We start from the raw sequence: 26,183 nt of genomic DNA, 5'->3' as shown, positions 1-26,183 counted from the left end.
ATCTTTCGACAACAGAACGAAAAGTGATATAAGAATAAGAAAGGGCTTCAGATCGAATGCATCGCTTCGGAACTCAATTTCATTTAGAAAGCCTAATCTCTATCTTTCAACAACAGAACGATAAGTAATATAAGAATAAGAAAGGACTTCAGATCAAACGCGTCGCTAACGGAACTCAATGAAAGCCTAATCTATCTTTCAACAACTTAACAAAAAGTGATATAAGAATAAGAAAGGACTTCAGATCGAACGAATCGCTTCGGAATTCAATTTCATTTAGAAAGCCTAATCTCTATCTTTCAATAACAGAACGAAAAGTGATTTAAAAATAAGAAAGGACCTCAAAATCGAATGTAACACTCGAATCTATCGATAAACAACATAAGAAATTTGTCAACATCATGGTGAATACGTCACATGTCTGTCTGCAACAAAATAGCATATTTCATTCCACTCGATCTCAGTTAGAAAGTCCGATCTCTATCTTTCATCAACGGAACGAAAAGTGATTTAAGAATAAGAAACGACTTTAGAATCGGATGCAAAATTCAAGTGTATGAATTTTCAACATAGATGATAGAACTCTATACTTGCAAACAATATTTATACATTTTCCTCAACTAAGTGATCAAAAATGTGTAGTATCAATATGGTTCATGACTCTTCAGCTGGAAAAATTACACTCAAATCCAGTCCCTCTGCAGGTAGTTCCGAGGTCAACGAACCTAAAATACCATCGGAGTTTAGAGTCAATCCGCTCTGCAAAGTTTAAAACAAAACGAGTTACATACCACCAAGATATTCTAACAACATGAAAATCTACGTTGCTCGGACTCTCCAAAATGTTGTAGCACCTGTGTTTAATCCTCCAAAAATGCATTACTTTTGGAGGATCCAACACGCAACAAACAACACTTTTGAAGAACCCGAGTGACACATATGAAAAAAGGGAAATTCTCGTTGAAGTTGTTACATTCCGAATGTGAAGCACCGGAAGATGAAGTATCCAACGTATCATTTACTACACCTCTATAACCTAAAACTGCTTATATTCACTACTTGCGCCCCCACCTACTTAATCCACCCATAAAACTATTCCGTTTCATCCTCGGCCAGGCTAAGTAAAAGTTCACTTGCTATAGAATGTAAGACACATCGTGTGAAATCGACTCTAGACGCTCATATAAGTAGGTAAATGATCGCTTTAATCGAGAACCTATTAGAAGAATGACTGGTGTTAAAGAAAAAACTGTTATCGAACTTGGTGCTAAGAGTCAGAGGAATCACAATATGAATTGCATAAATATTTGCGATTGTAATGGCAATTACCTCAGGCTGGAATTTCAGAATATCAGCACGAGCCATCGCTTCAGCTTGGGCAATTCTCTGCCTGAATGTCTGAGCCATCGCTTCAGCCTGTCGAAAAAATTACAAGCTTAGTCAAGAAATGTGTCGTAGCTGTTTAGGTTTAATGCTTTATTGTTTTTTCTCTGTACTATCTCAAATTAAAGTAAAACAAATATTGGCATACATGTTGTATCCAGTGACACGCTAGTTATAAAGTGTGTCAAAAGAGTAAACCAATTTCGTAGATATTAATACGTTAAACAGAAGCAAAGAACAGATATGACCAATAGCAACAATTGCAACAAGTAGCGTAACTACATCAAGAAATAATCTTGATCCAGTAAATTTGTATAAAACATAGCCAAGGCAAAACACACGCAAATAGGCAAGATGTAAACCAACATTACGACGAGTGTAGTAAAAAATAAGATCTATTAATACCGGATGGAAAAAATGGTACCTTCTCAAAGACGAGCTTTGGATTGCGAATCATGTCACCAGGTGTAGGTTCTAACTTCTTTGTAGAGAGGCTCACTCTACCTCTCTCACGGTCATGGCTCAATATCATGACCTATAACATATTTGAGCAGATGATTGTTAGTTTACCTTGAAAGCGGATGAAGCTGGTATGAAATCAAGTAGTCTTTCCTATACAAACCTTTAGAGAGTCACCAGGCTGAAGGATGGTCGAGATATCTGACACACGATCATGACTGATCTGGCTGACATGAAGAAGGCCATTGACCCCACCAATGTCAATGAAGGCACCATATGGTTTCAAGCTCTGGACAATTCCAAGTACAACTGACCCAATTCCCAACTGTGTCTGACTATCAGCCATGGCCTTACGGTTGCTGAGTATAAGTCTAGTTTGCTCTTGATCAACCTCAACAAATTTCAGAGGAAGTTCCTTCTCCAAAAGCTCCTCTGCAGTTGATTTCTGGCACATTAAAATAGATTGATAGTGAGTCCAATTTTGACGATAATAAGCTATCCCACACTTAGAGAATAAGTACTGCTTTTTTTTTTGTCAAGAACTAATTTTCGACGTGAAGCAAAAACTTTAAACTAGTAATAGATAACTACAGATAGCAAATTTGGCTATCATTTGAAGTTTAAGAGGTTCGGTCAAACACATCTAAATTGTACTTTAAGTATAACTTATAAATAACTTTGAAGTTCGAAGAAACTAGAGTTTTTATCGTAAATTGAAACGAACAATAACTAACCGAAAATATCTGTGAGAATGGAATAAACCCACGAAGGCCCTCGACCAATGCCACCACTCCACCTTTATTTGCACTAACCACCTGCAGTATCATCCAGAGGAACAAAAGTCAAACCATGTGACAGAATCTGGAGGTGTTGACATGCCACAATATCTGTTAAAGCATTCGTATTTTTTATGCTAAAGAAACGATAGGCAGAGAATTAAAGAAGCCTACAATTTGGAAGCCAACACATACCTTACCTTTGACAACAACATCTTCAGCTTGAAGTTGTCTGCACCTTTCCCATGCCAGGTCATATTGAATTGAACGCAAACTCAATATCACACTATCATCAGCTTCATTTTCACCAACAACCACAAACTCGTCTCTGAAACCAGGAAATATTCCAGCTTCTTCAACGTGCTTGATGCTGTGAATCGAAGCCTCTTGTACGGGCAAGTATGCTGATGATTTCGCTGTGATTTCCACTAAAGCTCCGTTGGCATCTACAGAAAATACTGTCCCTTTGACCTAAAAAGAAGAAATATAGAGAAAACGAAACGCATTTGTTTTATCCATCACCTTGAGCAGAATCAGAAATATCCCCATAATTTCTCTGTGTGTTTTTGAGATTTTTGACTAACAAGCAAAGGCTGATAAATAATACATAACAGAATCTCGTGAAAGGGGCTCAAGCAAATTCGCAGCCCCAAAAAGAAAATTGAGAGGAAATTATATACTTCCTCTATTCAATTACATGACTAACTTTCCTACAATTACTTCAATATTTTCTCGCACAACGACAAATATTAAAAATTATTGGATAAACTTCCTATGCCATCTTTTTGTGTCCCATAAAATGTGGCCCATGTTACATTTTAGAAGGAACCCTTATATAGACATAGCAAATATGAAAAATCATGGCATTCGGATGTCAAACAACATGCATATAGTTCTCCTTTCATGCTTTTTCCAAGTAGTCCAAGAATCCATTTTTAATCTTGAAGTCCAAGAGATATAAGTGATAGGAGTAATTCACTCTTAAAAATAGCAATCCCAAATATAACAGACATAACAAATATGAAGAATCACGAAATCCGAATCCCTAAGAGGCACACATATAGTTCTCCTTTCATGATTTCGCCAACTTTCCTCACAAAGGTGTTAAGGACACAATTGTTATTTTTTTCGATGAAAATAGTAACCCCCTATCAAAAGCTTCTGACATACAAATTGGTAGGCACAGGATTTACAAATACTCAATAGTCCAAGACTCCATTTTTAAGCACAAGTTAACAAGAACAAAGTCATAAACATAATATAGCCCACAAAACAGAAAACTCAGAGCCTCTGAAATTCAAATAGGTGAGCACAGAAGTGTCAGATACATAATAGTCCAAGAATCCATTTGTAAGCATAAGATCGAAAAACAGAAGATTTAACACATAATTCAGTCAAACAATAGCAACCTCAAATATTTAAAGCTTCTGGCATACAACTTAGTAGGCACGGAATTTACACCTACATAGCATAAGATTACGAAAATAAATGTGTTAACATACAATTCAGTCAAAAAAATAGCAACTCCAAATATCCAAAGCTTCTGATAAACAAATCGGCAACCACAGGAATCTACGGATACATGGCAATCCAAGAATCCATCTTTAACCAAGATTCAGAAAACAGAAGTGCTAAGACATAACTAAGCCACATAATAGCAACCCCATTATCCAAATTCTCCGAAATACAAATTGGTAAGCATGGAATCTAAAGATTCATGACAATCCAAGAATCCATCTTTAAGCCGAAGATTCTGAAAACGGAAGTGCTACAACATAATCAAGCCACATAACAGCAATCCCATCATCCAGAGTCTCCCAAATACAAATCGATAAGCACAGAATCTATAGATACATGGTAGTCCAAGAATCCATCTTTAATCCTAAGATTTTGAAAACAGAAGTGCTACAACATAATTAAGCCACATAACAGCAACCCCATCATCCAAAGTCTCCTAAATACAAATCGGTAAGTGCATCTAGAGATACATGACAAATCAAGAATCCATCTTTAAGCCTAATATTCCCAAAACAGAAGTGCTACAACATAATTGAGCTTCATAACATCAACCCCATCATCCAAAATCTCCGAAACACAAATTGGTAAGCGCAGAATATATACATACATGACAATCCAAGACTCCATCTTTAAGCCTAAGATTCTAAAACAGAAGTGCTACAACATAATTAAGCCACATAACAGCAACCTCATCATCCGAAATCTCCAAAATACAAATTGATAAACACAGAATGGATAGATACATGACATATCAAGAATCAATCTTTAAGCCTAAGATGCTAGAAATAGAGGTGCTACAACATAATTAAGCAACATAACAGCAACCCCATCATCCAAAATCTCCTAAATACAAGTTGATAAGCACAGATTTAGAAATATACAACACCATAGACATAATCAAACCACATAACAACAACCCCACCATCCAAAATCTCCCAAATACAAATACATAAGCACAGAAAATCAAACATATAATGAGCTAACCTTGGTACCCATTTCTGAGTCAAAATCATATTTTTCAAGGGCAGAGTGAAAATCTTCAACAGTGAAAGCTACACCTTCCATAGGAGCTGTACGGCATCTTTCATAAGCTTGTTCAAACATCTCCTTAAGCTTGATTCTCTCTCTTGTTTCTGCATTTGTAGTCGCCACTGCCCCAGCTCGAGACACAATCTTTTGCTTTCTATGAACAATAATAATGGGATTTACAATATTCTTTTTGGATTGAACAATTCTTGTTGTTGAAATTGGTGAACACTTTAATCCAACAAATTGATGTGCTAAAGATCCCATCTTTTTGGTGCTTTGTGGGTTCTTTTAGGGGTTTTAGAGGAAACTCAGTGTTTTGAGAGTTACACAACGGATTTTGTGGGGTAAATAAGGTGAGCTAGAGACAAGGGAAGCTTCAAAATTGAGTTTTTTACCTTCTTTTTTTTTTCGGACTCGAACTCGTAATATTAAGATTTGAAGTGAAATTTAGAACCATCCGAACAACCCCTCTTGTCAAACTTCAAAATTGAGCTTGTTTGTTGTTTCGTAAATTTTAATAATCTCACATTTATATTACTTATTATTAAGTTTAATCAAATATAAAATATATCTCAAAATATTTGTTATTTTATAATGTTAATTGGTTTTATACCATCACCTTTTTAACTTATAGTTATTTTAAATGTAATTATTACGATTACCTAGCAAGAAAAATTATAAATTTAAAAAGTCTAAATGTTTTACATAAATTACTATGATACAAGTAATACGAGACGAGGGAAACAATTTATTGATCCAAAGTATGACATATTTAAAACATCTTCTTTTCTTATCTTGCTAAATGAAAAAGAAAGATTAATTTTGTAATCCAAAATATGACATGTATAAACGTTCTTTTTGAAAACAGACTAAAATAAAAAAAAATATGATAAACAAATTAAAAAAGACCTATTATTTAAACATAGTACATGTTACATTTTTTGACCTGCCAACACATAATTGCAAATTTCCCAAAGAATCTTAAGAAGATGTTGAACATCTTGACTTGTTTGTTTAAGGAAAGAAGGTTCATCAAATGGTGGCTGAATGAACATGTTATCACAATTCTTGATAATTGTTTGTGCATATAATATCTTAACTTTGCAATGTTGATAATCTCCATCATTAGTACATCCCATAATCTTGTCAATAACATCATAGTATGTATCAAAACAAAAACTGAGTCTTGTTCTTTGATTGAAATTCTTTTGTTGGTGAATAGATGAGTACATCTCAGACCTAGCTATACCAGAAGAATCTTGAATTTTTGACATAATGGCATTGCTTAAATCTGTGATGTTGTCTTGGTTAATGTTGGGGTCTGTTCTTAGGATCCATGAACAATGGTAAGCTTGGTCTGTTTTGGAACAAATATCATCAATTAGATCACCTTTGACATGATGGCTTGTGTTGTTGGTGAAGAGTATAAACATGAACATGGTAGATAAGGGAAAAGCTAATGTGAAAGAAGACATTTTGATGTTGTTAGGGATGTTTGGGAAGAGTGTGTTTGTTTTTATACATAGGAAAAACATAAGTTCATTTTTGTAAGTATTCATTTGGTCAAAGTATATGTGTCTACCCATAGTTAATGTAAGTCTTAGAATAGATTGTCTTTATGACAATTGTGTAGAGCTTTAGTAGAGTCCAGAGCCAAAAATGACCATTTCTTTCCTCTTCTCATTTTTTTTTTTGGTAAAATTTCTAGCAATCTAAATTTTATACTAGAAAAATTTGTTGAATCTTAAAAGATGCACACTTATCACACCATGTGAAATATCCTTAAGAATAGTATCATAAATTTGCTTCATACTATACCAGGTGAAATGTTACGGTCCAGGGATACCGCCCTAGATCTAAGAAGGTATACAAAACCCCGAAAGGCCTCATACAAGTCACTTAGCATATCATAACATAAGATAATAGATAGATGCAAAAATTAAAAACATTTTTTATAACAATCAAGTCTCATAAAATGAAGCGGAAGTCTTTACACTTGTCTCATGACATAGTCCATGCGATAATTCTCAACATAAAAAGAAAGACATAAGGATGTGTGGTCAAGCCCTCAAATGCTATGAGGACTCACCAAAAAAAAAAATCTTGCTCTACTATGAATCTAGTCACGAGGATGGAAGTAAATATCGCTAGACCCTACATTTGATAAGAATGTAGACAGAAGTATGGACTATAACATATGAAAATCGATAAATTTTGTATTTACCTGCTTCGGGTACATTTAAACTACAAAATGTGTTTGTTTTCCCGTAGAACAAACTAGATATATTGCCAACGTCTTGATGGACGTCGAAAAAATTTTTGGCCATTTTGTTTTGGAAATTTCGGATCAAAAAAATTCCATAGAAAATATCACACGAAAATCAGTAAAATATTCGTTTACCTGCTTTGGGGATCGTTTGAACTTGAAAATGCGTTCGTTTTTCCAGCGGAACAAACAAGATACATTACCAACGTCTTAACGGACGTCCACAAAAATTTCGTACATTTTGTTTCTTTAATTCCCGATCAGAACAATTCCATGGACTATAACACACAAATATCGGTAAAATCTGCATTTACCTGCTTTGCGCTCGTTTTAACTTGAAAATGCGTCTATTTTCCCCAGGAGACGAAGTGAATACATTATCAATGTCTTAACGGACGTCTACAGAAAATTTCAGCCATTTGGTTTCGGGAATTATGGATCACAAAAATTTCATGGACTACACGAAAATTGGTCAAATCTGCGTTTACCTGCTTTTGGGCTCGTTTGAACTTGAAAATACGCTTGTTTTCCCTTCGGAACGAACTGGATATATTGCTAACGTCTTAACAGACGTTGTAGCACCGATTTCGACAATTTTGTTTTGGGAATTACGAATCACAAAAATTTCAAGACTATAGTACACGAAAATTGGCAAAATCTGCGTTTACCTGTTTTGGGGCTCGTTTGAACTTTAAAATGCGCTCGTTTAACCTGCAGAACGAACTGGATACATTGCTAACGTCTTAACAAACGTCCATTAAAAATTTTGATAATTTTATTTTGGAATTCCGAATCACAAAAACTCTATAGATATAACATACGAAAATTAGTAAAATCTGCATTTACCTGCTTTTCGGCTCGCTTGAACTTGAAAATGCGTCTTTTTCTCACGAAACGAACTGATACATTGCCAACATTTAACGGACGTCCTAAAAAATTTCTGTCATTTCGTTTCGGGAATTTTTTATCACAAAAATTTCATGGACTATAGCATATGAAAATCGTCAAAATCTGCATTTACCAACTTTAGGGCTCATTTGAACTTGAAACTACACCCGTTTACCTTGCGCGACGAAGTGGATACTTTCTCAATGTTTTAAAGTACGTATACAAAAAATTTGTCCATTTTATTTCAAAAATTTTGGATCAAAAAAATTTCATGGACTATAGGACACGAAAATTGAAAAAAAAATTGTGTTTACCTGCTTTGGGTCTCGTTTGAAAATGAAAATGTGTCTTTTTCTATGCGGGATGAACTAGATACATTACCAACCTCTTAACAGACGTCCACAAAAAAATTAAGCTATTTTGTTTCGAAAATTCTAAATGACAAAAATTCCAAAGTTATAGTACACAAAAATCGATAAAATCTACGTTTATTTTCTTTGTGCTCGTTTGAACTTGAAACTACGCCCATTTTTTCCGTGGGACAAACTCAATACATTGCTAACGTTTTAACGGACGTCTACAAAAATTGTTGGCCATTTTATTTTAGGAATTCCAGATAAAAAAAATTCATGTACTATAACACACAAAAATTGGAAAATATGAATTTACTTGATTTGGGTCTCGTTTAAAATAAAAATGTGTCTGTTTTCCACGCGGGACGAACTTGATACATTACCGATGTCTTAATGGACATCCACAAAAAATGACTATTTTTTCGGAAATTTTGGATCACAAAAATTTCATAGACATAGCACACGAAAATCAAAATACGTAGACCTATTTTTTGGCTCGTTTTAACTTGAAAATGCACCCGTTTTTCTCGCGGTATGAACTGAATACATTGTCAATGTCTTAACAGATGTCCACAAAAAATTTCAACAAGTTTGTTTCAAAATTTCGAATGACAAAAAATCTATGGACTATAACACACGAAAATTGAAAAGATCTGCGTTTACCTGCTTTGTAGCTCATTTGAACTTTAATGCACCTGTTTTCCCTGTAGGACGAACTGTATACATTGCCAACGTCTTGACGGATGTCCACCAAAAATTTTAATCATTTTATTTCGAGAATTCTGGATCACAAAAAATTCATAGACTATAGCACACGAAATCGGCAAAATCTGCATTTACCTACTTTGAGACTCGATATAACTTGAAAATGCACCCTTTTTTCCACGGAAAAGACTAGATACATTGCTAACGTCTTAACAGACATTCCTGAAAAATTTCAGCCATTTTGTTTCGGAAAATCCAAATCACAAAAATTTCATGGACTATTGCATACAAAAATCGATGAAATCTGTGTTAACTTTCTTGGGGGCTCGTTTGAACTTTAAAACCTGCTCTAGGGTTCATTTGAATTTGAAAATGCGTCCATGTTGGTTTGCCAAATTGAATAAAGAGCTGAAGTTGAAGTGCTCTTTAGTTTGGTTTGTCCACTCGATGTTGCTTACCCATGATCGATCTAAGATTGGGAATTCAAACCACATTAAAATGGCAGAGTATTTAGATTTCTTCAAGAGATATTCACGGAGGAAAGAGTGGTTTGATATGATGTATTTAAAGAACAAATATTATAAAAATCGCTGCAAAATTATGTTTTAGTGGTAACTAAAACCGCCACAAATTCCAGTAAAAGTTAATAAGGTATTCGTGGCAACTAAAACTGCCACTAATTACTTAAAAGTCGCTGAAAAAAGGTATGTTTTAATGGCAACTAAAACCGCCACGAATTCATATAAAAATCGCCTCAAAAGGTATTTATTAATGGCAACTAAAACAGCCACAAATTCCTATAAAAGTTGCTGCAAAAAGTATGTATTAGTGGCAATAAAACCGTCACTAATAACTATAAAAGTCACCGAAAAAAGTATTTTTCAGTGGCAATTTAAATCGACTATAAACCTATAAAAGTAGCCGCAAAAATTAAATATAAGTGGCAAATAAAATTTAAATGGCCACTAATTCCCAATAAAGTCACCACAAATAGTGGTTATTGTCGCCGGTAAGTGTCATTTTAGTGACAAAAATCAAAGGTAATCACCACTAAAAGCGATTAGTGAAAAAAATTAAAAGTTTTAGTGGCGAGTATAGTTGCAGCCAAGGGTGACTTTTAGTGACGACTTCCAAAAGTATTAGCGGCGAAAAAGTCGCCACTAAAGATACTTTTACCGACGGGTAAGCTTGCCGCTAAAGATATCTTTAGCGACGACCTTCATGAGTATTAGCGACGGGAAGGGTCGCCGCTAAAGGTTACTTTTACGACGACCTTCATCTGTATTAGCGACCAGAAGAGTCGCCGCTAAAGGTCACTTTTAGTGACGACCTTCATCAGTATTAGCGACGGGAAGAGTCGTCGCTAAAGGTTACTTTTAGCGACGACCTTCATGAGTATTAGCGACGGAAAGAGTCGCCGCTAAAGGTTGCTTTTAGCGACGACCTTCATTAGTATTAGCGACGGGCAAAGTCGCCGCTAAAGGTTACTTTTAGCGACGACCTTCATCAGTATTAGCGACGGGGTGGGTCGTCTTTAAAGGTGACTTTTAGCGGCGACTGCAGTCGCCACTAAAGGAGACTTTTAGCGGCGACTATATCGCCACTAAAGGTGACTTTTAGCGGCGACTGCGACATTACTAGTTTTAGCCGCAACTGTAGTCGCCACTAAATGAGACTTTTAGCGACGATCTTCATAAGTTTTAGCGGCGGTTATAGTTGCCTAATTACTTTTATCGACGACCTTCATAAGTATTAGTGGCGACTATAGTCGCCACTAAAGGTTACTAGACGACCTTCATAAGTATTAGCAAAGGATACTTCCAGCGACGACCTTTATAAGCATAGCGGCGGTTATGTTGCCACTAAAGGTGACTTTAGTTACGATGTTCATAAGTATTAGTGGTGCTTATTGTCGCCGCTAAAGGGGACTTTTTCCAACTGCCTTCATAAGTATTTGCAGTGGTTATAGTCAGCCACTAAAAGGTAGTATTGCAAATAAAATTGCCACTAATTATGAAAGTTAGATTTTATAAAATCTAGCAGTATCATAAACACCTCAACCTATTTAGCATTTGAGTGATTTTCAATATTTCCCAACAAGTTTTAGACTTTTGAAAGCACAAATATCACCAAATTGACTAATCTACCAAATCAAACAAGATAAATATAGAATTTAGGGGTACATGCCAAAAAAGCAAAGTAAATGGCACCATCTTAGTGCTTGGCAGTCATGTTTCTGCAGGTTACATCTCATCTTTATTATGGAAAAATTGCAGAAGATGAACATTTACGTAGTGTATTTGGAGTCCCGAATAAAGGAAAATATGGGCTGCTTGAGTAACAACAGCAACAAAAAGCCTATTCTAAGCGTTCAAGATTCTCAACGGAATAAGAAAAAGAGGCTATCGAGGATATAACAAAAGCCTACATGTGGATGGGCTTGTCATAAGTGGCCATGGCTGCTTCTTTGAGTGCCTCACTCATAGTTGGATGTGCATGACAAGTACGAGCAATGTCCTCACTTGATGCTCCGTACTGCAATGCCAGTACAGCTTCATGAATAAGCTCCCCTGCGTTAGGTGACATAATATGGACGCCCAATATCTTGTCACTCTCTTTCTCAGCAATTACCTTGACAATTCCCTCGGCATCATCAATTGCCTTGGCTCTACTGTTAGCTAGGAAGGGGAATTTGCCAACACGATAATCAACTCCGAGTGACTTTACCTGTTCCTCGGTTTTCCCAACATAAGCCACCTCCGGGTGGGTGTAAACAACACCAGGTACCATATCATAGTCTACATGACCCTCCTTGCCTGCAATGAACTCTACGCAAGCAACGCCATCCTCCTCTGCCTTGTGAGCCAACATTGGTCCAGGAATGACATCACCAATTGCATGTACCCCTGGGACGTTTGTGGCAAAACGTTCATTGACCAAGATTCTACCAGCCTTGTCAGTTTCTACTCCTATCGTGTCCAATCCAAGTCCTGAAGTGAATGGTACTCTTCCAGCAGAGACGAGAACAACATCAGCCTCGAGAATAGTTTGATCACCACCACCTGAAGGTTCAAGGGTCAACTTCACACCATCACCTGTAGCATCAACTGACACCACCTTAGTGTTTAGCATGAATTTCATCTTTTGCTTCTCAAGAGCACGTTGAAATTGCTTGCGAACTTCACCATCCATCGTTGGAACAATATCAGCTGCAAATTCAACAACAGTCACCTCTGAGCCGAGGCGACCCCAGACAGATCCCATCTCAAGGCCTATATAGCCAGCACCAATAACAACTAATCTTTGCGGAATTTCAGTCAAAGCTAATGCTCCGGTGGATGACACAATTTTCTTCTCATCAATGGTTATGCCAGGTAGACCTTTGACATCAGAGCCAGTTGCGATAATAATATTTTTGCCTTTAACAACAGAGTTGCCACCTTCGACAGTGTCAACAGAAATTTCAGAAGGCGAGAGGAATTTACCATATCCCTTCACATAGTTTACTTTGTTCTTCTTGAATAGACCCTCAATACCTCGTGTTAAGTTAGACACGGCTTTATCTTTTTGTCCCATCATGGCAGGGAGATCAACTTCAACAGAAGAAAACTTCACACCATGATTGGCAAATGAATGTTGCGCTTCATGAAACATGTGGGACGAATGAAGAAGTGCCTGTACCAAGTAATGAGAATATATTAGAAGATTAGATGTAAAAAAGTTTCAGTCTTCACAAACTTACTAAAAAAGTTTCAAGCACAGTTGGTGACAAAATATAATAAAATCATGGACCAGAATACATCAATATTTACAGAATGCCATCCAAATTTCATATGCAGAAGAATCATATAATTTTTAAATGAAGTCACATAAACAGCACACCAAAGTGAATTATTACCTGGTGAACTCTGAGTATGGGTTATCACTGGAGAGAGGGGAAAAACAATAGTAAGTCCGATGTCGTTTAGTAAATACACATACTATGGGCACAAGTTCACAAATATGGCACCAGGTTTTTTGTCATCACTGAACAAATGTCCTCTTGGGAAGTTATATCAGTGGAATTGGTACATGAGAACCCACCATCACGTCACATTTAAGGGCATCGACGAAAATAATTTGGTAATAGTGGAATTGTGAGCACATATAATTCTCTTGCATCACCTATGCAGCATTCCAGATGACCCCTCAACTCAAAATTATCTTACTAGATTTCAAAGGTCCAAACCAGGGGAAGATGACACAATCAGGAAGCAACTATTAACATTGAGAAGCCTTTATAAAAGGTGAAGAAAATGAAAAAAATATGAAGAACTTTCTGAAAGTTTATCTGATCTGCAACTGTTTGCATTTATTGGCTAGTCAACCAGGACTGTCCGACTGTAACTAACTTGAATAGAGCTATAAAAAGGAAACTAACAACAACAACTACGCCTAACTCCCAAACAAGTAGAGGTCAACTATATGAATCCTAATTTACCATGTTACTCCATTTTAGCTCATCTAAGGCCAATAGTATATAAAATAAAAGTAAAAATAAAGTTCGTTTAAGGAAACTGAATTCTCATATATTCAAAACTCAGAAAATACAAAGCTCGAAGCAGAAAAGGCCTAATATTCTAAATCACATGAATTTGCACAATATTCAATAGCACAGATGCACAATAATATATATACAGGCCATCGTCCTTGTGTTGATTATTTTTTTTATTTGTTATTGTTTCCATCGTCCTTGTGTTAATTAAATCTCAAAATCAATCAACCAAACTCAATCCGAATGTAGTCAAGTCAACTATATGAGAGTCTTTATCCATTTTAGCCTTTATCAACAAAATCTATCCACTCTACTCTATTTAGGGTCTATTTCATTTCAATACTAAATAATGTCTTCTACAACAAATAAATAGTTCTCTAGATCACATTATCCAACTCTCTAACCAAAGCTAGAAGACTTCTTACGGACATTGAACCTTAATGTAAGCATAACAATTGAATCGTAGTTCTAATAAGTCGATGCCCCTTGTATGATTCCTTTCCTTTCTATATATTATGATTGTATCTATGTTCACATTGATTCCTAGAGATAAGTCTGATTCGTCCCTTTAACCATCTCCCCACATCAAACTGACGACGCACAGGGTAACAGCTACACCTAGAGATCTATGTAGGATATTGTCAAACCATCTCAAATGACACTAACTCATTTATTTTCTATGTGTGCTACTTGTACATTCTATTGCATGCAATCATTTCTAATTTTATCCAATTCTTTGTTTTCTTTCTATATGTTCTTATCTGCTGTTTGTATTGATTCTGAGAGAAGTCTAATTTGTACCGTTAACCATCTATCACCATCAACTTAGCTCTAATAAGTCGATGCCCCTTATATGATTCCTTTGCTTTCTTTATATTATGATTGTATCTATGTTCACATTGATTCCTAGAGATAAGTCTGATTCGTCCCTTTAACCATCTCCCCACATCAAACTGACGACGCACATGCTAACAGCTACACCTAGAGATCTATGTAGGATATTGTCAAACCATCTCAAATGATACTAACTCGTTTATTTTCTGTGTGCTACTTGTACATTCTATTGCATGCAATCATTTCTAATTTTGTCCAATTCTTTGCTTTCTTTCTATATGTTCTTATCTGCAGTTTGTATTGATTCTGAGAGAAGTATAATTCGTACCTTTAACCATCTAATCACCATAGACTTAGTTCTAATAAGTCAATGCCCCTTATATGATCCCTTTGCTTTCTTTATATTATGATTGTATCTATGTTCACATTGATTCCTAGAGATAAGTCTGTTTCGTCCCTTTAACCATCTCCCGACATCAAATTGACGACGCACAGGCTAAAAGCTACAACTAGAGATCTATGTGGGATATTGTCAAACCATCTCAAATGAAACTAACTCATTTATTTTCTACATGTGCTACTTGTACATTCTATTGGATGCAATCATTTCTAATTTTATCCAATTCTTTGCTTTCTTTCTATTTGTTCTTATCTGCTGTTTGTATTGATTCTGAGAGAAATCTAACTATCTATCACCATCGACTTAGTTCTAATAAGTTGATGCCCCTTATATGATTCCTTTGCTTTCTTTATATTATGATTGTGTCTATGTTCACATTGATTCCTAGAGATAAGTATGATTCATCCCTTTAACCATCTCCCCACATCAAACTGACGATGCACATGCTAACAGCTACACCTCGAGATCTATGTAGGATATTGTCAAACCATCTCAAATGACACTAACTCATTTATTTTCTACATGTGCTACTTGTACATTCTATTGCATGCAATCATTTCTAAAATTGTCCAATTCTTTGCTTTCTTTCTATATGTTCTTATCTGCTGTTTGAATTGATTCTGGGAGAAGTATAATTCGTACCTTTAACCATCTATCACCATCCACTTAGTTCTAGTAAGTCCATGCCCCTCATATAATTCCTTTGCTTTCTTTATATTATGATCGTATCTATGTTCAGATTGATTCCTAGAAATAAGTCTGATTCGTCCCTTTAACTGACGACGCGCACGATAACTGCTACACCTGGAGATGTATGGACAAGATAGTCAAACCATTCCAAATGACACTTCCTTATTTATTCTCTAAATAAATGTGTTACTAGCACATTCTATCGATGCAATCATTTCTAATTGTATCCAATCTCTTAAGTTCAACAGCTGCATTTTACAACAATAATGTTGGATCTTATAGACCTAACAGTTGCTTTGTTAGACATAGTTTTTTGCACTACACGATCATAAACTTCCATATCAACCATCCTATTTACCATTCTTTTGGAAGAACTAATATGCATAAGCTCAGCGTAATTGCATGGTGAGAATGTGGAATCAACAGATTTGCAATAACAAGCAATAGAAAGACCAAATAGATCTTAAGAAAATGATCCAACTTCGAAAAAAGTAGTAACAGTAACAAAATTCAGAAATTAGCAAGTGAAAGTCCATCAATTAACTTGCACATCTCAAACTCAAAATAAGTTAGCATCAGCTGCACAAAAAATAAACCCTCTGTATCCATTAGATTTCCGCAAATTCATCATATTTCACTATTTTCTTCTAATACATATACTCAACAAAGCTCATCAATTCCAAATAAACGAATGAGTAAATATACCTTAGAAGGAATACAACCAACGTTAAGGCAAGTACCACCGAGGGTACCACGTTTCTCGATACAGGTAGTTTTAAGCCCAAGCTGTGCTGCTTTAATCGCCGCCACATAGCCTCCGGGACCACCACCGATAACAACGACGTCGTTCTCATCGGATCCTGAAGCGAAGCCTCTGGTTAAAGAGAACGAATACTTGGAGGTGCTGTAGAGGAATCTGGATGACAGAAACGTTGTAGCCTTTCGTCTAGCTAAGGTAGAAATCGCCATTTGTAGAGATCAGTTAACGGAATCGTGTATTCCGGTGAACTTCCCGGTAGGTTTTTTTGGTCAATTTTGGCGATTCGATGTGAACTGTTCAGTTGTTGAAGACTCACTTTTTTTCTCTTATTACTACAAAGTTTATTCCTCTTACTTTTCTTTTTACTAGTTTTTTTTTAGCGTCACTATCTACATATTAAAACTTTTTTCGACTTTCATGTCTCAACTATAAGCGTGTATTATCTATTTGTTGAATTATATCTTACATATATATCGTATCGAAAAATCATGGTTACATATATAAGATGAAAAATCAATTTCTAGTTAAACTATCACCATCTTCTCAACTAGGCGAGTTCAATACATAACTGTTGATGATTCAGGTAATAAAAGGAAAAAAACAATTGATAATTAAAACATAAGACAATCATTACCACACAATCAACAAATTGCTAATGGTGGACACACAACAGCTGAAGTTACAAATGCACAGGCACATAAATGAATATAGAGAGATACCACAGAAAACACACACAAGAACCATAATAAGACTCTACTTTGAAACACAAGACTGACAATTTGAACTGGAGAAACTCTCAGTTACTGTAAATCCAGGATAAACATCAAGCAGACGCGCCTCGCGCAAACATTACATTTGTTTTCAAGTCAACAACTAAAGAATACCAAAAGAAGCATTTTGCTTTTTTTTCTTTTTTGTCTTAATGCTGAAGAAAATATATGGAAACCTTGAATCTGTTGAAATAGAGAAGCCAAAAGGCAGAACTTGCACTGTATTTGAAGCAGAATAACAGCCACCATCCGAATCCCAACCACAAACTAAAAATTAGTATCTCAGCCACATTCTCCTCGAAAGGAAGAACGAAGAACAGAACATATCCCAAAACTTATTATCCGATCAACTTTGGTAGGACCAAGTATATTATACGACAGGGAACTAACTTTTCCATCAGTATCGAGCTACCGTTCATGCATACTCACTTAAGGACCTTTTTTCCAGACCCACTGGCCTCATCAAGCTGGAAAGCTCTAGGATCAAGAGGAATTGTTCCAATAGTCAGGAAACCAGAAGATTCAGCATGTCCATTAACTTTAACAGGCATAGATCCCACTGTGACAACATCAACTGACTGGGTGCTGGCCACTGTATTAGTAGTGCTATGTACATCCAGCGGCTTATCTTTCAATGGTTTCGGGTTGATAGTTAAGGAACCAATTTTCAGTGCAGTATTCACAAGTGGACCTCCTTCAGCCACAAGTTTGTCACCATTATCTGCACTCTCTTTGTTAGCTTTAGAAACTATTGAATTCAGTTCTGCAGGAACAGCCATGCAACTTCCAGATTGTTGTTGTTCACTACACTTTGAGATCTTCTCACTTTCACCAGAAGGTAAACCTGGAGTAGAATTTAGCTTGAGTGGAAGATCCAGTACAGGAACAGCACTATACTTTGAGATCTTCTCACTTCCACCAGAAGGTAGACCTGGAGTAGAATTTAGCTTGCGTGGAGGATCAAGTGCAGGAACAGCAAATGGGTTATCGTAGCTCCTGATTAGCAGCTTGGCTTTCTCTTCCTGCAAGAGTTTCTGTCTGTTTTCATAATACATGAAGTCATCTAGCAATGATGTCCTTGACGCATAATCCTTAAATACTTTCAGCATCTCAATGCCTTTCTTGTAGCGTATCTGCACATTGATAACAAAGGATGTCAGATTTTTCTGCCTTTCTTGCACCATATGTGCTTATACACAACAGGGGAGAAATGATGTGATTTTCAAAAATGTAGAAGCCAACTTCAGTAAAAAGTGAAATGCAAGACGATGTAACCATGGGATATATAAACAGCTGTAACTCATGCCATAACAGCATCAGCTGCAGGAGCCAGTATGACGCAAAGAAGAGCAGTAAAGGTACTTCATGCTATATGGACAGTTCATCAAACTACCCTTGTGATCCATACAATTTTAAAGGGTATGGTTTCATAAGATATGCAAAAATTATCAGTAACATTGTTACAGGTTTTACATTATAATGATCTTGCAAGCGGTATGGAGACTTGTGGACAGGTACTGGAAGATTTCTTTGATAATGGAGATTAATGTTCTCTATACAAACATAGGTATAATGACAGTTGTAGTGCATGCTGTTAACCATACCACCTAGTCAAATTCTTAAACAAATGTACGCGTTTTCAATCCCTTCAAATTCGTATACATGTATATTGTTGCCAAAGAAGAAAATGGCCAAAACATAGAAGAGGATATTGTGTTAATGCCCAACAGACATTCTTAACAAAAGAAGACGAGGAGGAAATCAGAAAATAACTTGTGCATAAAAGCTGATGGCAGCGAAAGAAACCACAAAATAGAAATACAATGCCACACAGCATTAAGTATGCTCTCAATTTGATGTGAATCAAATGGGGAGAAAGAACTGGGGACGGAGAGCATAAAAAAGTTTGCAATAACATCACACAAGGAGGGGAAGAGAAGTGATTGGTCATCACTTCCCATATAACATAAGAAGAATAGTTGAAGTAAATTGAAGCCATGCCTAATGTATGTCACCTCCATTGGCTCCCAAAAAAAAAAGGAATAGAAGAAAAAGAGGACCACAGAGAGAAAACAATGAATAATGGGAAAAGGAGAGCAAAATACCGGATAAATCATTAACACGAAATAAGTAGCAGGTTCTATGGTACTACCATATTGGGTTCATTTAGTAGGCAGGTTTCATGCATTGCCAATACAGGTTCGTATTTTATCCACCTCGGACCAAAAATACTAATTTCAGGTAAACATACTGACAAAAAAACAAGCAGTAGAAGCAAAGAGAAGTGTATGGGTTGCATCATGCAGAATTGAATAACAAACCTCTTGTGTGTCTCTGCTGTTAGTTACTGGCTTGTTCTCATTGTTCTCTAATATAATATGCCTAAAGTTAGGGTTAGGGACATCCTTTATGAAGTGCCACTTCACAGGGAAGCTACCACTCCACTTATCTTGCTGCCAGAAATCCATGTCCTTGTAGAAGTCTACAGGACCAGTCATTTCGGCGACCCCACAAAACTGCCCACTTGCATTAACCTTCATATTCAAGATTCAAAGACAATATCAAATTAGTTCAGCTTATTTTGACAATGAATTATTTGGCTAAAATAGTTGGTGATTACTGCATTGATTAGAGCTAGTGGTATAAATAAATCAACTAACCGAGAAAAAAAGGAATATCGGGCAGCCTCTTGGATTTCCAGGAGTAATTCTCTGAGCATCTTCATAAGCACTATTTAGCTTTTTGTTCCCATTAGGGGTTGATGACCAAACATTGTACTTTATACTCTTGTGCACATCATCCTCACTGTATGATTTGATCACAAAAAACTTTGCGTTCACGAAGTCCATCAGAAAATCACCCCTATTGTACTCATCAGCATGAATAACTATATTTCCTTGCACATCAACATTTCCTGCTCTTGTAGAGTAGGCCTTCACAAGCAATTGCTTTTTCATTTTGTCAATTCGAGGTCCTCTATTCTGTTCCATCAACATATCAGGACTAACTTTCCCATCACTTGGGATTGTTCCATTTAGAAACTTTGTCCTGATTTTATCTGTATTAGCCCGATCATGAGCACCTGATCTGTGATTAGACAAGTCAATTTCAGGTGGAAGAGGAGCTCTCAGTTGACCGTGATTAGACAAAACCTTCCCATGAATAATGCTTCCTATAGCTTGAGCAACTGTACCCTATCAAAGGATCCAAAAAAACACAGAGATGCATGAGCCACGGTTCCATGAAGAGGTGAAGAAAGATACAAGCTCACTTGAAACTAGAGCAATACTAACAAATGAACCATGTTAAAGAAGCCCTATTGGACACCTTCCGAACACCGAAAAAAGTTCCTTACCGGGTGTACCTGAGAGGATGGACTGGAAAAACCATGTGACACGTGCTGCTTGCCCGATGCAGCATTGATCTTTGCACTTTCAGATCCCCTGTTAGATGCACTTTTATAACCTGAAGCTGGCCCTAATGAAGTCGGGGTAAATATTGGAGATGTTGGAGATAAATTACGTTTAAGACGAAGATCATCAGCTCTGTTAGTAGAAGATATAACACTATCCATTATCGGATCTGCAGCATTCTCAGGAATACTAGATGTAGATGGCACCGCCATCGGGAAGTACGAAGATGATCCCAAGTTTTCGTAAGGGGGAATTGTGTAGTAATGTTGTGGCCCTGCACATGGACCATCAGCTCCTACTACGGCACCAGGAATGTAAGGGTTGTATGGGTTATATGAAGACTGTGCACATCCATAGTTAGGTGTATAATATACATACGGGAAACTTTCAGTTTGAGCATCCTGAAATGAAGGGAAAAAGAGTTACAAATACAATCAACAGAGACTATATACTACAACAAAAATATTAATGTAGACTTTGGTTAACTATGTAGAAGAATGAACTGACCATATACTGAATATCCTGACCATCCAGACCAAAAAATCCTTGGTGGCCATCCCAATCACCAGGTGATTCTAATCCTGATAAAATAAAACGTTAATGCAAGTAAGGGATCCAACTACCATTCGCGATTTGGAATCTCAAGACTAGATCTAGAATCATACCTAACTTATTAAACAAAGTGAACAAAAACAAAATGAAGTATCATACCTGTACAGAAATAACCATAATTGGTGGCAGGTGGATAATATAATCCCTGATCAACAACAAACTCAGGGGCTCCTTCATTATACATAGCTTGAGAGTTCTGAAGCAGGGGAGTAGTGATCTGCAGGTTTTCCTCAGTACCCTGAATCTGGCAAAACAGAGAAAAATCCTTTATCATTTTAACCATCACGCTCTAAAATAGAATGACACTGAAAGTCACAGACATTTTTGGTCATCTTGGGCAAAAACATCTTAAATATCCCATTCTAATCATTAATACCAAACTTCAGAATATAATCACCCACATATCCTTTCTCAGGAATATTATATACTCTGACTGGTGACTACTACTCCTTCACAGAAAAGAAGTAACAAAAATATAATACGTAATAGGTGTGTGTCACTCTAACAGGAAACCTAGAGTCAAAAGAAGCAAAAAATATTTCCAAAGAATAAAAATGCAGCAATTTGTCAGAACTGCTAGAAACAAACAGAACCTAGTGGCTGACCGACAAAAGGGAATAAGAAAGAATCTAAAATGCACTACCATCCATCAATTACATCAGCAAAGTCATACTACAAGTTTGACCAAACTATTTCTCCAACCTCTAATGCATCCAACTAGCTAATCTCAACTACCATATACGACAATAAATCTGCCACATCAGTCTCCATTTCAGTCACAACTCAAAACACTCAAGGACATGTACACTAGAAAAACATACTACAACAAAATAGTTAATGTAATATCCAAGTTATAACTAGAAACATCTTTTGTCATGTGCGATCAATCAATCAACTACATCTCAAATCATAAACTAGCTGAAGTACAACAACAACACCATACCCAATGTAATCCTATGAGTGGAGTCTAGGGAGGGTGGAGCATACGCAGACCTTACCCCTAACTCGCAGAGATAGAGAGGCTGTCTATGACAGTTGCGCAAATCCTCATCCTAGACTATTTTAGCCAGGCTGTCAACCTACCAAAACCTTGCTCCTATATTTGGTTTTGGCACCGAAAATTTTGTAAAGCTCACATAAGAAGTACTCTGAATTTCACATAAGCAGAAGTGGTGAAACCATAAAGCTGAAATGAATCGCAAAGCAAATTAGTAATACAAAAAGAAGCACAACCAAACCATAGCGGACAAACAATGTTTTAACTCACTAAACAGAAAAAGATAAAACCCAAGAAAAAACTCAACATGCTCTGTATTAAATACAACTACCACACCGCAATCCTAAACTAGAAGTCAACAATATTCAGCACATAAAACACACAACAACAAAAAAACATGGTGCAATCCCACAATGGAGTCTTGGGAGGGTGGTGTGTACATTACCTTACCCCTACCTTGAGAAGGTAGAGAGGCCATTTCTTGCTGATAGACCCTCAGCTCAAACAGATGAAACAGATGTCAACTAGCAACAAGCAGGAACAACTACAGACACCTCAATCCCAAAAACACAAAAAAGAACCAAATTTCAATCTAAATACAGCTACTGCACTGCAATCCCAGACTAGAAGTCAATTATATTCAGCACAATAAACACACAACTACCACACTGCAATCCTAAACTAGAAGTCAATTATATTCAGCACATTCAATACACAACAAAAAAAAAAAAACAGTGTCATCCCACAAGTGGAGTGTAGGAAGAGTGGTGTAAGTGTACCTTACCCCTACCTTGAAAATATATAGAGGCTGTTTCAGATACATCCTCAGCTCAAAGCCAGATGAAAAAGACATCAATTAGCACCAAGTAGTAAAAACAACACACCTCAATCTCAGACACACAAAAACAAATCATTCTGTCTAAAATACAACTACCACACTGCAATCCTAAACCACAATTCAATATATTCAGCACACTAAACACCAACGACAACAAACACATGGAGTCTTGGGAGGGTGGTGTGTACCCATACCTTGTCCATACCATGAGAAGGTATAGAGGCAGTTTCTCAGAGACCCTCAGCTCAAAACAGATGAAATAGACATCAATTAGCAACAAGCACGTGTCTCAACCCCAAACACACAAGAAAGACAATTGTTCTATCTAAAATACAACTACCACACCCCTCAACCCAAACTAGTTCGGGTCCACTACGATCTTACTAAAGACCTGCTGCAGAGCTAATCCTTGTTCTACTGATTTGCTAGTTGCTGCCACGATTTCTTTATAACCAATCAAAGCACCTCTATTTGCTAATTCAATAAAATCCAAACTTTATACCAAAAAAAAAAAACCCATCACATATTTACAAACAATAAAATCCTAAAACAAAGATTTAACATTAAAAAATTACCAATTCCAGAGGAGATTCAGCACGTGGCTGATCTGCAGAACTGAGCGATGACATTTAAACCAAACAACCCCTGAACAGAAAAAAGGAATTTCTTTTACCATTCTACAATCTATAAAGTTTTCAATTTCAAAAACAAAACACGGTTAAGGAAAAACCCTAACCCTAGAAAGAGAAGAACCAAAGAAAAATGGCCTACTTCTGCAGAACACGGAAAAATTGGAACACACAGGAGCAAGAGAGGGGAAAGGGATATTAAAGGTGGGTGGCGGTGAGGGGGGAGAGGGAGAGGAGGTGGGTGGGTGGAGGGAGATGCAGCTGTGCACAACACGAAAGAGGTGCACGAAAGTTTTGGATGTACCTTTTCACACCCAGCGACACTTATTTATTGAAGAGGAAAAGGGGGAAAAGGGGGAAAAGGAAATGAAACGATGGCGTTTCCGTATTCTTTGGAACTATCTAGTGTCTAATGAACTCAATTTTGAAAAGGGAGAGAAAATAGAAAAAATAAATAAAATGGAACCACCTAATGGGCTTAATGACACAATGGAACACTATTCAACAAAATTTAATTAATACAATACATAAATGTATTTTTTTAACTTGATCAATAATTGAGTTGACATGACACATATGTTTTACATGTTAAATCATAAGATATACGGCATGTAAGACATGTGTTATAGATTAAATGTCTACTTGCGAACACCTAAAAACATAAATGCTAATAAATGTTAAGTTAAAGAGCATATTATGATACAATTTATTTATATATCGAGATAAGGGTAACTTATATTATGATACAATTTATTCAAATTCTTCTGTCTAAAATACAACTACCGCACTGCAATCCTAAACTACAAGTCAATTATATTCAGCACATTAAACATGCAACGACAACAAAACCCAATGTAATCCCAAAAGTGAAGTTTTGGGAGGGTGCCGTATATGCAACCTTACTCCTACCTTGAGAAGGTAGAGAAGGCCATTTTAATAGACCCTCAGCTCAAAACAGATGAAATTAACGTCAATTAGCAACAAGAAGGAACAACACATGGTTCATTCCTAATCATACAAAAAAGACATTTATTTTGTCTAAAATAAAACTACCACACTGCAATCCTAAACTAGAAGTCCATTATACTCAGCACAATCAACATACAACAACAACAAAACCCATTGTAATCCGACATGTGGGATCTGGGAAGGGTGTTGTGTGGGAGGAGTGGTGTGTAGGTAGACCTTAACCCTACCTTGAGAACGTATTCCGATAGACCCTCAGCTCAAAACAGATAAAAAAATGTCATTAGCAACAAGCAAGAACAAAAATAGACACCTCAGCCCCAAACACACAAAAAAGACAATCATTCTATCTAAAACACAACTACCCCACCTCATTACCAAACTGGTTTCGAGTCCACTACGATCCGACTAAGACCTGACCTGCTACGTAGCTAATCCTTGTTCTATTGGTTCGATAGTAGTTACCAAGACAATATCTTTATATTCATCAAACAAACCTCTATATGCTAATGCAATAAAAATCCTTAACTTAATACAACAACAAAAAAAGCATACCCATCACTTACTAACAATAAAGTCCTAAAATGCTTACTTCAATAAAAATCCAAACTTTATACCAAAAAAACAAAAATAAACATACCCATCAAATGCTTAAGAGCAATAAAATCCAAAACAAACATTTAACATAAAAAAAAGATTACCAATTCCAGAGGAGATTCAGCACATAGTTGACCTGCAGAACTGAACGATGACAATTAAACTGAACAACTCCTGAACAGAAAAAAGGAATACCTTTACCATTCTACAATCTCCAAACTTCTCAAAAAACAAAACATGGTTAAAAGTAAAACCCTAACCCTAGAAAGAGAAAAATGGCGGACTTTTTGCAAAACACAAAAAAATTGGAATACGCAAGAGCAAGAGAGAGGAGGTGGGTATTAAGGGGTGCGGGGTAGGGGGTAGAGGAGGCGGGTGGGTGGGGTGGTGGGTGGGTGGTGGTAAATGCAGCAGTGCACAACACGAAAGAGGTGCACGAAAGTTTTGTATGTACCTTTCCACACAGCGACACTTCTTATATATATGTTTGAAGAAGAAAAGGGGAAAAAGGAAATGAAACGACACCGTTCCCGGGTCCTTTTAGAACCATCTAGTTCCTATTGAATAATGTTTTTTGAAAAAAAAAAAACATAAAATAAATAAGATGATATGTGAACGTATCTTTTAATTTGGTCTGAATTAATATTTACGTTCTTTAATTTTGAACAAAAAGATATTTGAATTGCAAAAAACTTAAATAAGTAAACAAATTTATTCTATTTGAGAAAGATGTGTGTATACTTATTTATTTAATTTTAGTAATAAT

The 26,183-nt window shown here is 36.4% G+C and overlaps 3 protein-coding genes across 10 annotated transcripts; all 3 read right to left on the bottom strand.

Annotated features, from left to right (window-relative positions):
- Positions 1-426: 426 nt before the first annotated feature.
- On the bottom strand, positions 427-5,483 carry LOC101245144 (30S ribosomal protein S1). Its single transcript, NM_001346451.1, is given in 7 exon segments — positions 427-759; positions 1,330-1,416; positions 1,808-1,918; positions 2,006-2,287; positions 2,577-2,657; positions 2,814-3,089; positions 5,121-5,483. Coding segments are annotated over 7 exon segments (1,251 nt in total). The 5' UTR covers positions 5,430-5,483; the 3' UTR covers positions 427-654.
- A 6,127-nt stretch (positions 5,484-11,610) lies between these two features.
- On the bottom strand, positions 11,611-17,051 carry LOC101245444 (dihydrolipoyl dehydrogenase, mitochondrial). Its single transcript, XM_004252888.4, has 2 exons — positions 16,541-17,051; positions 11,611-13,052 (listed from the first exon to the last, which is right to left on the bottom strand). The coding sequence occupies exons 1-2, from the start codon at positions 16,802-16,804 to the stop codon at positions 11,802-11,804; spliced, it is 1,515 nt and encodes a 504-aa protein (XP_004252936.1). The 5' UTR covers positions 16,805-17,051; the 3' UTR covers positions 11,611-11,801.
- Positions 17,052-17,182: 131 nt separating this feature from the next.
- Positions 17,183-26,084, bottom strand: LOC101245931 (YTH domain-containing protein ECT4). 8 transcript variants are annotated; one of them, XM_069292288.1, is made up of 9 exons: positions 25,872-25,944; positions 25,522-25,591; positions 23,801-23,870; positions 21,490-21,634; positions 21,286-21,359; positions 20,721-21,179; positions 20,026-20,559; positions 19,687-19,899; positions 17,183-18,498 (listed from the first exon to the last, which is right to left on the bottom strand). In XM_069292288.1, exons 3-9 carry the CDS (start codon positions 23,852-23,854, stop codon positions 17,791-17,793), a joined length of 2,187 nt encoding a protein of 728 aa, XP_069148389.1. In that variant the 5' UTR covers positions 23,855-23,870; positions 25,522-25,591; positions 25,872-25,944; the 3' UTR covers positions 17,183-17,790. The 8 variants fall into 8 exon arrangements, with proteins under 8 accessions (XP_069148389.1, XP_010314721.2, XP_069148390.1 ...); XM_010316419.4 differs by lacking the exon at positions 25,872-25,944 and adding an exon at positions 25,678-25,869; XM_069292289.1 differs by lacking the exon at positions 25,872-25,944 and adding an exon at positions 25,678-25,869 and having other exon boundaries at positions 20,730-21,179.
- Between the last annotated feature and the right edge of the window lie 99 nt (positions 26,085-26,183).

This window comes from Solanum lycopersicum, chromosome 12 (assembly GCF_036512215.1).
Source record: "Solanum lycopersicum chromosome 12, SLM_r2.1".
NCBI classification, from domain to species: domain Eukaryota; kingdom Viridiplantae; phylum Streptophyta; class Magnoliopsida; order Solanales; family Solanaceae; genus Solanum; species Solanum lycopersicum.
This window is presented reverse-complemented; position numbering and strand designations above follow the sequence as displayed.